Genomic DNA, 15,498 nt, shown 5'->3' on the forward strand with positions numbered 1-15,498 from the left:
CTCGTGTGACGTGTGTCCCGAAAGCTGAGGGAAGATGAAGCTGAACCGGGTGCCATGACAGGTTGAGTTAAAAAGATCACACGGATTTCTCAGTATCGCTCGTGATAAAAAATATTTTTATTCTAGTTAAATAGATACAAATGGAGTTGATAAAGCAGCCTGTTGAATGAATATATGAATGAATACATTCATTTTAAGGGCTTGGCCTTGGCTGTCTCCTGTAGTGAGGGAGAAATAATACTGACTTGGATGGTGTGAGAGTGAGCTGCGGTCACCAGGGCCTGGTGCTGCGACGTTCCTGCAGGTTCCGAATGAACCTGGCGTTGAACATGTCCCCACCCACTGCCCAGGACGGGGCCGGTGGGGCTTGGGCCTGTGGAGGAGCCGGGAGAGCAGCTTCCTCCCCAGTCCCCTCCTGTGACATAACCTGCTCCTCAGTGGCAGACCTGGTAGGTGGGGAGACAGAGAGTGTGTTACACAGGCACTAAGGTGGGAGTGAGCATTACAGACTTCAGGGCCTTAGGAGCCAACTTTGAAAACCCCCTCAGAGAAGGCCAAAGGGAAGCACAAGGGTTGAACCTGTGGGGAAAGAGGCTGGAAAGGTTTGTGTGAGCAGCTGGTGTCCGGTTCAGAGTTAGGATTGGGAGGTAGTAGCAGGTGCGGTGTTAGGAGAGGAGTCGGAAGGTGCTAGGACACCGTTAGTGTAGGGCTTTGGACCTCACCTAGTGTCTGTTTCCTGCTCCCCCTGCTTTGCTTCTTGGTTGCCTGTGGAAATACCAGCCATGTGCATGGGGAGGCTGGAGAAGGTAGTGAATGTGGCCTATGTGGTTGAAGGGTGAGGAGGAAGGAATACTTACCTGTGTTAGGGGATGAGGAATTCAACCCCCCACGGCGGCTGTAGCAGCAGCTTTGGGCTACCAGCCCTGGGGGAGTCCCCCTGCAGAAGAAATGGGAGATGATGGGGAAGAGGCTACAGGATGAGATGGGCGGGTATGGAGGGAAGGATTAGAACAGCAGTGGAACAAGAAGTGGGTACTTACCACTTCTAACAGGTTCTGACCTAAGTGTGCCCAGGAAAGGGGAGGGAGCTCATTTTGTATCCAAGATAGTCTGAAGCAGTCCTGATCTGTTGCTTTATTCTTATTAAGGTAATGTGTTCAATGTGTGGCTAAATGTGATCTTATAGAAAGACTCATGTTTAGGCAAAAAGAAATTTGCTGGATCTAGTGCCCTGATGTATAGTTTGGAAAACCTAAGACACCCTTAGACCAAAGGCAAATTTATAAGGAAAAGGAAGGGAGCTTTTGGAATAGGGTGACAGATTGGACTCTGGCTAGAGGTAAGGGGTTTTTCCTGAGAGACCCAGGGCTTCAGTGGGGCAGTCATCTGGACTTAGTACAGGAAGAGGAATCCAGGGGTCAGTGTGGCGATCATCAGTAGATCCCAAGATGATGTTCATAGGTCTTGACATTTGGGAAAGGGCTAACCATGGCAAAGGGTAAGAGTCACGGGGAAGTTGGAGGTTCCTGAGGGAAAGGGGAGTAGACCCAGAGGCTGCATATAGGGATTCAGCCAGTCCCTGAGGTGACAGTGTGTGGGAGCATGAGCCGTGAGCTGGGAGTATGCGCACAGCCAATCCTGGGAGCAGAGCACTGAGGTTCGGGGTAAGGAGGGTGAGACAGATAGTGGTCCTGAGACCCCCAGGAAAATAAAGGGCAAGACACAAATGAGGCTGACACGGTGAGATTGCGTTTGAGTGGTTCTTTCTTGTATTTTCCAGTGAAAATTTAGAAAACACAAAGGAACGCATTACTTTTTGCAGACAACACAGAGAGGGAAAAAGAAAAGGGAGAAGGAGGGAGAGAGGGAGATCCTGCTCCCAAGGATTAAAGAGGACACAGTTGGGGTATCTGATCTACCACACATAAAGAAGGAGCAGAGGGTGAAGGAGCTAGCTATGCCCTGGGTGTGGAGCAGGGAGGGTGGATCTTGCTATAGAGGGAAGAAGAGGGGAAGGCCAGAGGGAGAGTGGTCCTTCAGCTTATTTCAAGACAACCTCACAAGACAAAGATATATCAGCAGAGCTATAGGGCAGGGTGAATAGGAAAGGATTCCCAAGCTTTGAGACCTGATCCTATCTTGAAAAACATGGCTGAGTGATCCCAGAGTATTTTTTGGGATCTACTGCCAAGACAGAAGCTTGCTTGGAAAATGTGGATGTTAGGGAAATGGTGGTATCAGCAAGACTCCTGAAGAGACCCCAAAGCAGCATCAGCTAGGTGGGGACAGTTCCCTGACACATATACACAATACACGGAAATGAAGAGTTTGGCAATGTTGAGTGGATCCCACTGGGGACCTGGTAAGTCCCTGTCCTCACTGGATTGCTCAAAGGCAGAGCTTGCTCACTGGCTGGCATTGGCAAGTTGAACGGGCAAGTGTGGCAGGTGGCACAAAGCAATACTGGAGCCCCAGTAGACACTGTAGAGGGAATATGGGAGATACTCCATGGACAAGACTCCTTAAAAGGTTTCCCTGGGAGAGGAGGCCCCTGAACCCTCCAGGGTGTTCTAAAGTCTGACAGCAGGCAAGAGTGTGCTTCTCCAGGTGATTAGGGCAAGCCCTCACATCAGGGGGTCAGGCAGTTTGTGGGGAGTGTTCAGAACCCAAGTCAGGAGAGCAGGGGTCTTTTCTGTGGTAAGAAAAACTACAAAGCGTTGGGCTGTTTTGGGCCCTGAAAACCCAGTTCTCTGAGAAAGGGGAAGAGGGAACCCTGTGGGTTCCAGTGGTTTCGGGAGGATGCAGTAGAAGAGTGGGTTCTGAGGTTCCCAGCGAGAGGAGTTTTTGCCTACTGCCTATCCCAGGGAGGAAGGGGGTAGCTATCAGTATCGGCTGTCCTCAGAGCGGGGAAGGGAGCTGTGGAAAGATGTTATGGGTGGGAGGAAGGGACAAGGAAAACGGGAGAGAGAGAAAAACAGAGAAGTCAGAGGTGAAGAGAAAGCTCAAGAGAGAAATAAAGGAGGTACCCGTGCCCTGCTGCTAGGGTGGGCTCCTGGCACAAACAGGCATTGCCATGGGACCACTGACTCCCCAGTCAGAGACACTGCCCTGCCCTCATAGGCATTCAACCAACACTTCCCTCCCTCAGAAGGCCCAGCCACTCCACCCTCCACCACCCCAGTGGGCCTCTCCAGGTATGCAACTCTCATGTCCAGACTAGGGTCCCTGGGCCCCACAATACCCTGTCCTGCTCCAACACTACGATGTGGTTCCAAGTCACTTCCATAAGCACAGTCCAATGTGTTTTTCCCAAAAGGTTTCTCGACTCCCAAGTCTACCTATCCACTTCCCTGACATCCTGCCCACATCCCCAACCCACTGACTCCCATTACCTGGTGCGGCGACGCTGGGCTGGGCTGCCTCCAGGGTCGGTGGCCATAAGGAGGCGGGCAGTAGGATGTGGAGGGCAGAGGCGCAGGGACCGCAGCAGCTCCTGCTCTGGCACAAAGGGACGTAGGGGACCCCGTTCTGGCGAATTTCCCAGGCTGCTGGAACGTGGAGGTGGGTGGGCTGGAGGTGTGGCTCTGCGAGGGGCCCTGTTGAGGGGCCACGGAGGCTCCACAGCTACCTTCAGAACTGGGGAGAGAGAGGAAAAAAAGAATGAGAGAAAGAACAAAAGGAGAGAAGGAAAACAACCATCGTGACAGCAGAGAAACCAGAGCCTTTAGACAGGGCTGCCCTGCCCCTGGGTGCCTCCCCCCACCAAGAATTCTTTTCACGCATGTTAAGTTCCCCCAGCCCAGCACCCAAAACCTGGCTTCTCTTACATTCTCGGTCACTTGAAGAGTATGGCTTAATGTCTCCCTCTGCTCTCTTGGGTGGCAGCTTTCGTGCAGGGGCTGGTGGTGGAGGGGACATAGGCAAGCATCAGGAGACATCCATTGCACCCCGCCTTCCAGCCACTAGCTCCCAACTCCAGGTCTCTGCTCAGTTCCCTCTGGGAACTCCACTGCAGAAGGCGTGCCATGGCAGTGCCGACATGCCAAGGGGAATTCAGAAGGCCGGAGCACTTTTGAGGAGAGCCAGAAGGAGCAGGACACACAGAGTGAGGGGAGAGCGAGCCAGGGGGAACTCCAGGGTCCTGGGAGGGACAGCCGAAGGGAGGTGAGCTCTTACTGTTGACGGGTGCTGTCAGGCCCCCCTGGGGTTCTGGGGCAGTGCAATGGTCCCAGCTGGGCCAGCAAGGACCATGGGTTTGTCTAGATAAGATGGACAAAGCCCTTGGTTAATCAGGAACTGCTCTGGGGAGCTCGAAGGGGCCTGGGGTGGGGTAGAACCTTTCTTCCCTGTGCAAAGAGGGAGGAGACTGAAGGTTTTTTTTTTTTTTTTTTTTTTCTTTAAAGGCAGAGAAAATAATGACCCTGAGAAGAAGCTATGAGCCGTGTCTAAAGCCTCTCCTCCCTTCTCTCCCCCTTGCCCCTCTGAAGAGGTTCTCTGCACCACGTGTGTCTGTTGAAATTCCTCAGCCAACTCACAGTTCCTCTGCTGTGGACCCCAGTCCTTACGTCCCCATTGGCTCTCATCCTTTTCACCGTCTGTGCGTTGGCGGGAGCCAGATAGGGGAATCTTGTAAACCAGAGTCAGTCATGGGCGTTGAGTGCCCCTTGGTGCTTAAGCCTGGTAGGTGCTAATGGCCGGTCACATTGGGTGGTGGTTGCTGCACTTCTCTGCCAGCCATGGAAGACAGTGAGAACTGCCAAAAAGTCAGCTCAGGAAGGGAGCCCCCCTGTGCATGCAGACACCACATAGCACACCCACGGGGGTGCTGCTGCTCCTCCTTCAGGATCAAGTGAGAATCAGAAGTAAAAGGGACTCATGCTGCTGGCAGGGAGGGTGTGTGTATGTGTGTGTGTGTGTTTGTGTGCGCGCACGCATGCACGTGTATGAAAGGGGGCTAAGAAGCAGGACCACCTATGTCCTGTGTATCTGTAGGTCCATTTTGTTATATGGTTGGAAATGTTGTCAATCCTGTCCATTCCCTTCTAGAATTGATTTTAAACTTTGCACCATCCATGTCACTGTCTGCTGACTGGAAATGGAAGGGCTATCTACACTTGCCTGTACCACTGACAGAAACCCAAGGCATTTCCAAAGGGATATGACCCTGGTCTGTTTGGATGGACGTGACCTTTAGCTGCAATATTGATATGAGCTCTCAGTGGGTTTCCCTAGGGAACAGTAGGGCCCAGGCTAAGGTGCACTGAGCTCCAGTGAGGGCCAAGGCAAGTGACTGGTTTGCTCAGGGAGTTTCCCATGTGGCCCACAGATGGCAGTGCCATCCACGCATCCATGCAGGCTTTACCGGCGGGCGTGGTATCAGCCGCAGCAGCACGAGAGTGTCGAGTTGCCCTCAGAGAGGGAGCAGGGGGCCCTGTGAGGAAGGAAGTGGCGGTGCCCCTCAGTGGGGGCCTCAAAACCGACAGCCTGCCTTTCTTTCCCCTCAGCCCAACTAAGAAACTAACACGAGGACAGAAAACTTACGATGTTGGTGGGCGAAGAAACCTTCAAAAATCACAAAGTTGTTCACCTAGAACAGAGATCAAACAAAACTGACTCAAGTTGTCTGTTCAGCCCCTCAGCACATATTTGGGTACAGAGCCCTGCACTAGAAAAACTGTGATGAAGGTCCAGCGCGACAGCTTAGTGGCTAAAGTCCTCATCTTGCATGCACCAGGATCCCATGTGGGTGCAGGTTCTAATCCCAGCACCCTGCTTCCCATCCAGCTCCCTGCTTGTGGCCTGGGAAAACAGTCGAGGATGGCCTAAAGCCTTGGGACCCTGCACCCGTGTGGGAGACCTGGAGGCAGCTCCTTGCTCCTCACTTCGGATTGGCTCAGCTCCAGCCATTGCAGACATTTGGGGAGTGAATCATCAAACGGGGGATCTTCCTTTCTGTCTCTCCTCCACTCTCTATGTATATCTGACTTTGCAAAAAAAAAAAAAAAAAAAAAAATCTTAAAAAAAAATTAAAAATACCTAAAACTATGAAACTATTTAGAAGGAAATGGGTAAGTTATGAGTTTGGATTATGCAACAGTTTCTTAAGTATGACACCAAAGGCATAATCAACAATAGAAAAAAAAATCCTCAAAATTAACAATTCTGTTTGGGGGCTGGCATTGAGACATAGCATGCCATGAGGGTACCAGTTCATGTCCCAGATGTTCCACATTTTTTTTAAGCAGCTTTTAAAATTTTATTTGAAAGGCAGGGTTAGAGAGAAAGAGAGAGATTCTTCTCCTACTGGTTCACTCCCGAAATGAATAGAGGTGGGCCAGCCTAAAACCAGGAGCCAGGAACTTCATCCAGTTCTATCACATGATTGCAGGAGCCCAAGCACTTTCCACTACTTTCCAAGGCCCATTATCAGGGACCTGAATCAGAATGGAGCAGCCAGGACTCAAACTGGTGCCCATATAGGATGCCAGCACTCTAGGCAGAGTCTTCACTTGCAATGCCACAGTGCCAGCGAGCCCCATAAATAAATCTTAAAAAAAAATTGGGCCAAATATTTCACTAACCATTTCTCTAGGGAAGACAATTCTAATAAGCACATAAAAGATGCTCAACATCATTAGTGATTAGGGAAATGCAAATCAAAACCACTGAAACCACTCTATCAATTAGGATGACTGTTGTAAGAACAAAGGGCAATTAATGTTCCAGCAAGGATGTGGATAAACGCAACCTTCATGCATTGCTAGTGGGGATGTAAAATGGCACAGCCATTGTGAAGAAACAGCTTGTCCATTCCTCCAAAAGTTAAAAAGAATTACCAAGTGATGCAGCAGTCCTACTGGTAGGTGCAGACTCAACAGAACTAGAGATACAAGTTTATAACAGCAGAGTGACTATCACTGATAAGCATTCATTTTGGACCCAGTGTGGTAGCCTAGTGGCTGAAGTCCTTGCCTTGCATGTGCTGGGATCCCATACGGGTGCTGGTTTGTGTCTCAGCTATTCCATTTCCCTTCCAGCTCCCTGTTTGTGGCCTGTGAGGGCAACAGAGGATAGCCTGAGGCCTTGGGACCCAGAGGAAGCTCCTGGCTTCAGATCAGCTCAGTTCTGGCCGTTGCAGTCACTTCAGGAGTAAACTAGCAGATGGAAGATCTGGCTCTTGTCTCCGTAAATTTGACTTTCCAATAAAAAAATAAATAAAAGAAATTCATTTTATATTGTATAAAGAAGAGGTTTGAATTTTCTCAATGACTAATGAGATAGAAATACTAATTATCCTGATTTGATCATTACACATTTTTTGGAAAGATTTATTTATTTGGGCCTGGTGCTAGAACTTTGTGGCTAAATCCTTGCCTTTCACCTGCTGTGATCCCATATGGGTGCTGGTTTATTTGGCTGTTCCATTTCCATCCAGCTCCCTGCTTGTGGCCTGGGAAAGCAGTAGAGGATGGCCCAAAGCTTTGGGACCCTGCACCCATGTGGGAGACCCCAAAGAAGCTCCTGGCTTCAGACTGGCTCAGCTCCAGCCATAGTGACCACTTGGGGAGTAAACCAGCGGACAGAAGATCTTCCTCTGTGTTTCTCCTTCTCTCTATAAATCTTTCAAATAAATACATTATATATATAATGTGTGTGTGTATATATATATATATATATATTTTTTTTTTTTTCCCTCAAAAAGCAGAGCTACAGAGAGAAAGATCAGGACCGGGTTTGGAGGTGTCTTTTCACTCCCCAAGTGACCTCAATGGCCAGGGTGAAGCCAGGAGCTTCATCCTGGTCTCCCATCTGGATGCAAGGAGGCAAGTACTTGGGCCATCTTCCTGCTGTTTTCCAGATGCATTAGCAGGGAGCTGGATCACAAGGGGAGTGGCCAGGACTAGAACCAGCATCCATACAGGATGCCGACACTGCCAGGCAGTGGCTTAACCTGCTATAACCCAGTGCTAGCCATGATCATTACATATTTTACATATGTACTGAATTGTCATACTGTGTAAACCTAGTTATCATATGTTAATGAAAACATTTCTTTTTTTTTTTTTTTTAAAGATTTTATTATTATTGGAAAGCCGGATATACAGAGAAGAGGAGAGACAGAGAGGAAGATCTTCCATCCATTGTTTCACTCCCCAAGTGAGCCGCAACGGACCGGTACGCGCCGATCTGAAGCCGGGAACCAGGAATCTCTTCCGGGTCTCCCACGCGGGTGCAGTGTCCCAAAAGCTTTGGGCCGTCCTCGACTGCTTTCCCAGGCCACAAGCAGGGAGCTGGATGGGAAGTGGAGCTGCCGGGATTAGAACCGGCACCCATATGGGATCCCGGGGCTTTCAAGGCGAGGACTTTAGCCGCTAGACCACGCCGCCGGGCCCAATGAAAACATTTCTTGGGGTACATGTTATGGTGCAGTGGGTTAAGCTGCTGCTTGAACACCCACACCCCATGACAGAGTGCATGTTCAAGTCCAGTTACTCTTGTTTCCCATGCAACTTCCTGCTAATGTGCATCATGGGAGGTAGTAAGTGATACTTCCAGTTCCCATCCTTGTGGGAGACCTGGATGGAATCCCAGGCTCCTGGCTTTGGCCTAGCACAGCACTGGCTGTTTTGGAAACTGTGGAAGGTAAAGCCAAGGTGGAAGATTCTCCCTCTCTATTGCTGTACCTTCTGAGTAAAAATACATTAGTGGTCAGCATTGTGGCGAGTGGGTTAAGCTGTCTCCTGTGATGCTGGCATCTCATATGGGCAGCAGGTTGAAGTCTTGGCGGCTTCATTTCTAACTCACTGCTAATGTACCTGGGAAAGCAGTAGCAGATGGCCCAAGCGGTCACTGACACTCCTGTGAAAGACCCTGATGAAACTCCTCAATGCTGGCTTCATCCTGGGCTAGCCATGACCATTGCACCCATTTGAGAAGTGAAGCTGGAGATGAATGTTTGCTCTATCATTCTGCCTTTCAAATAAATCTTTTAAACTCCATTTTCATGAGTTTTTTGAAGCACACTGGCATTATTACGTTCAATTTGGCCTTAAATAATCATTGGAAGAACTGGCAGAGTACAGCTGGTTACACCATAACCTGCAATGCCAACATCCTATGAGTGCCAGTTCAAATCCCTGCTACTCCATTTCGCATCCAGCTTCCTACTCATGTGCTTGAGAAAGGAATGGAAGGTGGCCCAAGTGTTTGGACTCCTTACCACCCATGTGGGAAACCCAGGTGGAGTTCCAAGCTCCTGGCTTTGGGTTGGCTCTGCCCTGACCTTTACGGCCATTTAGGGAGTGAAGCAGCAGATGGAACATCTCTTTCATCTCTCCCTCTCTTTCTGTAAATCTGCCTTTCAAACAAATAAATACATCTTTTCTCTCTTTTTTTTGTCTAAAAATAAAGCATTGGCGTCACTATGTTTAAGAAAACAAACAGGGAGCCCAGGGTGGTGGCCTGGCACTAGGGTCCTCGCCTTGAACGTACCGGGATCCCATATGGGCACAGGTTCTATTCCCGCCAGCCCCTCTTCTCATCCAGCTCCCTGCCTGTGGCCTGGGAAGGCAGTGGAGGACGGCCCAAGGCCTTGGGACCCTGTACCCGCATGGGAGACCTGGAAGAAGTTCCTTGCTCCTGGCTTTGGATCGGCATAGCACCTGCCATTGCAGTCACTTGGGGAGTGGTCACTTGGAGAGTGAATCATCAGACGGAAGATTTTCCTGTCTCTCCTCCTTTCTGTATATCTGACTTTGCAATGAAAATAAATAAATCTTTAAAAAAAGAAGAAGAAGAAAAAGAAAAAACAGGGCCTGATACAGTAGCTTAGTCGCCTTGCAACCACTGGAATCTATATGGGTGCCAGTTTGTATCTTGGGTGCTCCACTTCCCTTCCAGCTCCCTGCTTCTGTCTTGGAAAGCAGTAGAGGATGGCCCAAAGCCTTGGAACCCTGCGTTCGCATGGGAGATCCAGAAGTTGTTCCTGGTTTTGGATCAGCTCAGTGCTGGCCATGGAGGCCACTTGGGGGAGTGAACCAGTGGACGGAAGGTCTTTCTGTCTTTCCTTCTGTCTGTAAATCTGACTTTCCAGTAAACATTAAATAAATAAATAAATAAATAAATAAATAAATAAATAAATAAAAAACAGGGCTGGGACAAGATGTAAGGACTGGACCTGGGGGCAGGTTGGACTGAGCTAAGTCACAGCACCCGTGGGTGTATACAAGAACCAGATGGGATGTGGGCTAGGCTGCAGCACAAAAACTGGGGCTGGGGGTAGACCTGGTGGGTTATTAGGAGTCACCACAACTAGGCCCTGGTACCCTGCACCCACATGGGAGATCCAGAAAAAGCTCTTGGTTCCTGGCTTTGGATTGGCTCAGCTCTGGCCACTGCAGTTTCTTGGGGGAATAAACCAGAGGATAGGGCCCAGCAGCGTGGCCTAGCGGCTAAAGTCCTCGCCTTGAAAGCGCCGGCATCCCATATGGGCACCAGTTCTAATCCCGGAAGCTCCACTTCCCATCCAGCTCCCTGCTTGTGGCCTGGGAAAGCAGTCGAGGATGGCCCAAAGCTTTGGAACCCTGCACCCGTGTGGGAGACCTGGAAGAGGTTCCTGGTTCCCAGCTTTGGATCGGCGCGCACCGGCCGTTGCGGCTCACTTGGGGAGTGAATCATGGGACGGAAGATCTTCCTCTCTGTCTCTCCTCCTCTCTGTATATCTGACTTTATAATAAAAATAAATAAATCTTTAAAAAAAAATAAACCAGAGGATAGGTCTTTCTCTCTGTAAATCTGACTTTCCAATAAAAACAAACAAACAAACAAAAAACTAGGAAACAAACAAAACTTGGAGACATGACTTGTGCAAACTCAAGAAGCTCATGTGGTTAGCACTGGGCACCAGCTCTCAACTCTAATGTCAGAAGTCTCAGGTCTCAGATGGGAATACAGTGTCTGTGACAGGACTTTGGGTTCAAACCTGGGCCACACCACTTACCAGCTGTGTGAATTCAACTAAGTCACTAATTTAAATGCCAAAAGCGTTAATGACACATAGCTCAAAGAAATGCAGCATCTAGACACAGCTCGTGACACATTTACATTTCTCGAGTTTTCCGTGTTAACTAAGTAAAGTGTTTGATGTCAAACACTGCCTTCCTGCTCTCTGCTGCCTCCTTATGGAAAACTGTACATTGCTCGAGTTTTCTGTGTTAACTAAGTAAAATGTTTGATGTTAACTAAGTAAAGTATTTGCTGTCAAACACTGCCTTCCTGCTCTCTGCTGCCTCCTTATGGAAAACTGTATCATAGAAGGACTTTCTAAACCAACCCTGTCTCCTTGTCTTCCCTAATCAGCACTTGCCAGCACTCTGGTCATGGCACGCTGCTTGCAGTGCCCAGAATGGCGGGCTAATTCCGCTGTTCCTTTGTTCAAGCCTGCTTCATACACTTTGGCCCACCCCCACATTGTCCATCTGATGAACATTCACCTTTGAAACATAAACATACAGCAAGCCTTTCTCTACTCAAGTGCCATCCGACAGCAGCACTCACCAGTGACCGAGTCTGCCAAGGGATGTGAGAGTGGATTGGCTCTCTGTGCTCATATCCAGGGCGAACCGAACAGATCCCAACCCCTCCTGCCAACTCAACAGCATCACTGCAGCATTCTCCCCACGCCCTCTGACGCCATCACATTTTCTCTCCACTGAATCATTCTTAAGCTGTTAGTTCTGAAAAGAATCAACCTTCTCAATTCATTTCTCCCTCTAGCTCTCATTCTGTGTTTCTCCATTTTCCTTAAAGCAGAATTCGGGAGGGGCTGATCCTTGTTCTCCAGTTCCTGGCTGTCCAATATCCTAAACCCACTCCGTTTCGGCTTCTGCCCACCACAACACCAAAAGAGACCCTCCAATTCCCAGTGGCGGATGCTAGCTGAATTCAGCAGTCACTTCTCAGATCCCCAACTTCCTACTCCAGAGACCAGTAGTGTCTGGCCTGTAAACCATTCTTGCCTACTGGAAACACATTCTTCCCAGCCTTCTCACTTTAACTGTTCATCTACTTTACTGGTCCTTGGTTGCATTTACTGATTGTCCCTCTCCTACTTTTCAAAAATAGGATATATTTATTTATGTGTACAGCAGAGTGACACACAGAGACAGATTTTCTGTCCACTAGTTCACTCCCCAAAATGACCAAAACAGCCAAAGTCTAGGTCAGGCCAGACCCAGGAGCAAAGAACTACATTTGAGTCAGATGAGTGTCATAGCAGTAGCTTAATCCACTGACACCATAATGTTGGCCTCTGTACTTACGTTTTTTTTAAAGAATTATATTCAAAAAGTAGAGTTACAGAAAAAGAGGAGAAGAGAGATGGAGAGGTTGTCCATGTGCTGGTTTACTCCCCAAATGGCTGTAGTGGCCGTGGCTGAGCTAGACTGAAGCTAGGAGTCAGTAGCTTCATCAGGGTCTCCCACATGAGTGGCAGGGATCTAGGTTGGGACCCAATCCAGTGTTTCCATGGGATGCTCCACTCCCCATTCAACTCCCTGCTAACATGCTTAGGAAAGCAGCAGCAAATGGGCCAAATGCTTGGTCCCCTACACCATGTGGCAGATACAAATGAAGATGCTGGCTACTGGCTTCAGTCTGTCCCAGCCCTGACTGTTGCAGTGATTTGGGGAGTGAAACAGCTGATGGAAGAACATGTTCTCTCTCTCTCTTTTTAAAGACTTATTTATTTTTATTGGAAAGTCAGATATACAGAGAGGAGGAGACACAGAGAGGACGATCGTCCATCCAATGATTCACTCCCCAAGTGACCGCAATGGCCAGTGCTGCACCAATCCAAAACCAGGAGCCAGGAACTTCTTCCAGGTCTCCCACACTGGTGCAGGGTCCCAATGCTTTGGGCCGTCCTCGACTGCTTTCCCAGGCCACAAGCAGGGAGCTGGATGGGAAGTGGAGCTTCCGGGATTAGAACCAGTGCCTATATGGGATCCCGGCACATTCAGTGCAAGGACTTTAGCCACCAGGCCACGCTGCTGGGCCCCATGAAGAGCATGTTCTCTTTCTCCCTTTGTAACTCTGCCTTTCAAATGAATAAAAAAGGGCCCAGCAGCGTAGCCTAGTGGCTAAAATCCTCGCCTTGAAAGCGCCGGCATCCCGTATGGGCGCCGGTTCTAACCTCGGAAGCTCCCCTTCCCATCCAGCTGCCTGCCTGTGGCCTGGGAAAGCAGTCAAAGATGGCTCAAGGTCTTGGGACCCTGCACCCACATGGGAAACCTGTAGGAATTCCAAGCTCCTGGCTTCGGATCGGCGCAGCACCGTTCTTGCAGTCACTTGGGGAGTGAATCATCAGACGGAAGATCTTCCTCTCTGTCTTATCCTCTCTGTATATCTAACTTTGCAATAAAAATAAAAAATAAATATTTAAAAATAAATAAAATAAATCTTGACGGGGAAAAAGTGACTTGAAAAAAATAGATTAAAATATTGGATAAAAGTGAGAGGTTGTAACATGCAAAAAAGGGCAAGTTTAATTGTCTAAATTAATTGTATTAAGGCCCAGTACGGTAGCATAGTGACTAAAGTCTTTGCCTTGCATGTGCCAGAATCCTATATGGGTGCCAGTTCTAATCCCGGCAGCTCCACTTCCCATCCAGCTCCCTGCTTGTGGCCTGGGAAAGCAATCGAGGACAGCCCAAAGCCTTGGGACCCTGCACCCATGTAGGAGACCCGGAAGAGGCTCCTGGTCTCCTGGCTCCTGATTGGTGCAGCTCCACCTTTTGTGGCCACCTGGGAGTGAATCAGCAAACAAAAGATCTTCCTTTCTGTCTCTCCTCCTCTCTGTATATCTGACTTTCCAAAAAATAAAATAAATCTTAAAAAAATTTAATTGTGTTCTATGGGGAATAAATAAAATCAATGGGAACACTCCACCGGATTTCTCCTCCACAACTTCTAACCTGTGGGACTGTGCTCTCCAGGTTGTAGTGCTTGTTCAGGAACTTGAGCAGCTTCTGTGAAGGGCGGTCAATGGCCAGTTGGTGTGGTTCCACTCGCTCCTTCTGCAGGACACAGCAGACAGGGCAGGGGGAGGGTTGGTGAGGGTATGCCTGTAGGGAGTCAGGAGCCTGGGAACAGAAGGACAAGGGAACGTGGTGGAGGACAGCCTGACAGAAAGGTAACTGATACCTGCAACATGTACTGGAAGAGTTCTCGTCCGTGGCCGTGGCGCTGTACGGACTCATGTATGTAGAAGTCCAGGATGCAAAGTGGCTCTACCTCATTGTGAGCCTCGCGATCATCCTAGGTGGCAAAGAAGAATCCATACTCCTCTTAGGATTCAGCCTCCAGCATGTTTTAATTCTCCAGACCAAAGACATAAGAACTTTTAGCTTTCAAAAACACTCACCAACACAAAGAGCTTCTTGTACCCAACTTTGATGAAACCAAGAATGGCTCCTTTTCCAGCCCTGTGGAGTGGGGAAAAAATAATGAACAGTCTCACAGTCGCTTTCCGAAGGAGGCAGGGTCTGAGGAGGAAGGGTTTAAAGATGGAGACACAAGAACATGGGGCACTCACGGTCGGGCTGAGGTATCTTTGAGCACATAGATCACGTGGCGGTTACTCTGCATTCGTGATGCGCTGGTGATGGGAGCAGGCAGGTGCTGGGCCTGTCAGGAAGACAAAGATAGACGTTCCGCAAGCCCCTGGCCAAGGGGTTAGGCCTCTCTTGTGGACCATCCCTACAGAGGGCTCCACTTTACTTGAGACTCCCCAGTACCTTGGCAGAAGCCTTGCCCAGTTCATCTACGATGGTCATGATTTGCTGCTGCAGATCAATACTACAGAAAGAGAGGAAACAAGAGTCAGATACTCACTGGGTTAGAAGGTCCTGGGCAGTCGCTCCTGAGAACCTGGCCACAACCCCAGCCCGGACTCAACACGTAGGGCTCTCTGCCCTTGCTAGGAGTCTCTCCCCATTCCACCACTCTGCACTCCATTTTCATCACATCTTTTAAGGTGGTATACTCCCTCCTCCCTTAAGGTTACTGTATGGCCAACCACATCCTTTTGTTGGGACCACATTGGGCCAAAGGGTGAAAAGTCACAAGTCCAATAAAGGTAAACCCACTGGGATTAGGGTTAAAGGTCATCAAAAGGGCAGGCAGAAACATCAAAGGAAACGGCCACTGGTGGATGGGAAGGGGGCGTGGTGCCTGGTCCCATTATGGGAAGGGACTGGGAGAGAAGAGATCAGGGGCGAGTTTGAGCTGTCACCGGGCCGGAGTTGTGGTGCCGGGTCGGCGGGCTGGGGGCCGCAGGTGCTGGTCCAGCACCGTGATCCGCTCCGGGAGCAGCGTGTCCACATCGAACGGGAACTCCATGGCCCATTGTGCGCGGCCGGATCCGCCCCACACTACGCAACTTCCGCCCCGCCCCCAGTGTCTTTCCAGGAAGCACGCCCAGTGACTCCTCCCCCAGGT

At 49.5% G+C, this 15,498-nt stretch overlaps 1 protein-coding gene across 5 annotated transcripts; it reads right to left on the reverse strand.

The window, feature by feature from the left end:
* Nucleotides 1-101: 101 nt before the first annotated feature.
* Nucleotides 102-15,449, reverse strand: ATAT1 (alpha tubulin acetyltransferase 1). 5 transcript variants are annotated; one of them, XM_004598743.2, is made up of 13 exons: nucleotides 15,293-15,449; nucleotides 14,796-14,856; nucleotides 14,594-14,685; nucleotides 14,423-14,483; nucleotides 14,203-14,316; nucleotides 13,974-14,075; nucleotides 5,542-5,587; nucleotides 5,363-5,431; nucleotides 3,828-3,899; nucleotides 3,393-3,636; nucleotides 858-937; nucleotides 723-765; nucleotides 102-446 (listed from the first exon to the last, which is right to left on the reverse strand). In XM_004598743.2, the coding sequence occupies exons 1-13, from the start codon at nucleotides 15,397-15,399 to the stop codon at nucleotides 272-274; spliced, it is 1,266 nt and encodes a 421-aa protein (XP_004598800.2). In that variant the 5' UTR covers nucleotides 15,400-15,449; the 3' UTR covers nucleotides 102-271. The 5 variants fall into 5 exon arrangements, 4 of the variants coding, with proteins under 4 accessions (XP_004598800.2, XP_036349860.2, XP_004598801.1 ...); XR_009245628.1 differs by having other exon boundaries at nucleotides 421-446; nucleotides 858-2,916; XM_036493967.2 differs by lacking the exon at nucleotides 5,363-5,431 and having other exon boundaries at nucleotides 148-446.
* Nucleotides 15,450-15,498: the final 49 nt, after the last annotated feature.

This window comes from Ochotona princeps, chromosome 1 (genome assembly GCF_030435755.1).
Source record: "Ochotona princeps isolate mOchPri1 chromosome 1, mOchPri1.hap1, whole genome shotgun sequence".
Taxonomy (NCBI): Eukaryota; Metazoa; Chordata; class Mammalia; order Lagomorpha; family Ochotonidae; genus Ochotona; species Ochotona princeps.

What these genes read in the sequence shown, in the direction of transcription:
- ATAT1 (XM_004598743.2), bottom strand. Translation starts at nt 15,399, where the DNA reads ATGGAGTTCCCGTTCGATGTGGACACGCTGCTCCCGGAGCGGATCACG. An exon ending in AAAGATACCTCAGCCCGACC is followed by an intron (nt 14,484 to 14,593) that starts GTGAGTGCCCCA and finishes CCCACTCCACAG; the next exon opens with GGCTGGAAAAGGAGCCATTC. An exon ending in TGGAGAGCACAGTCCCACAG is followed by an intron (nt 5,588 to 13,973) that starts GTTAGAAGTTGT and finishes TCTCTGTTCTAG; the next exon opens with GTGAACAACTTTGTGATTTT.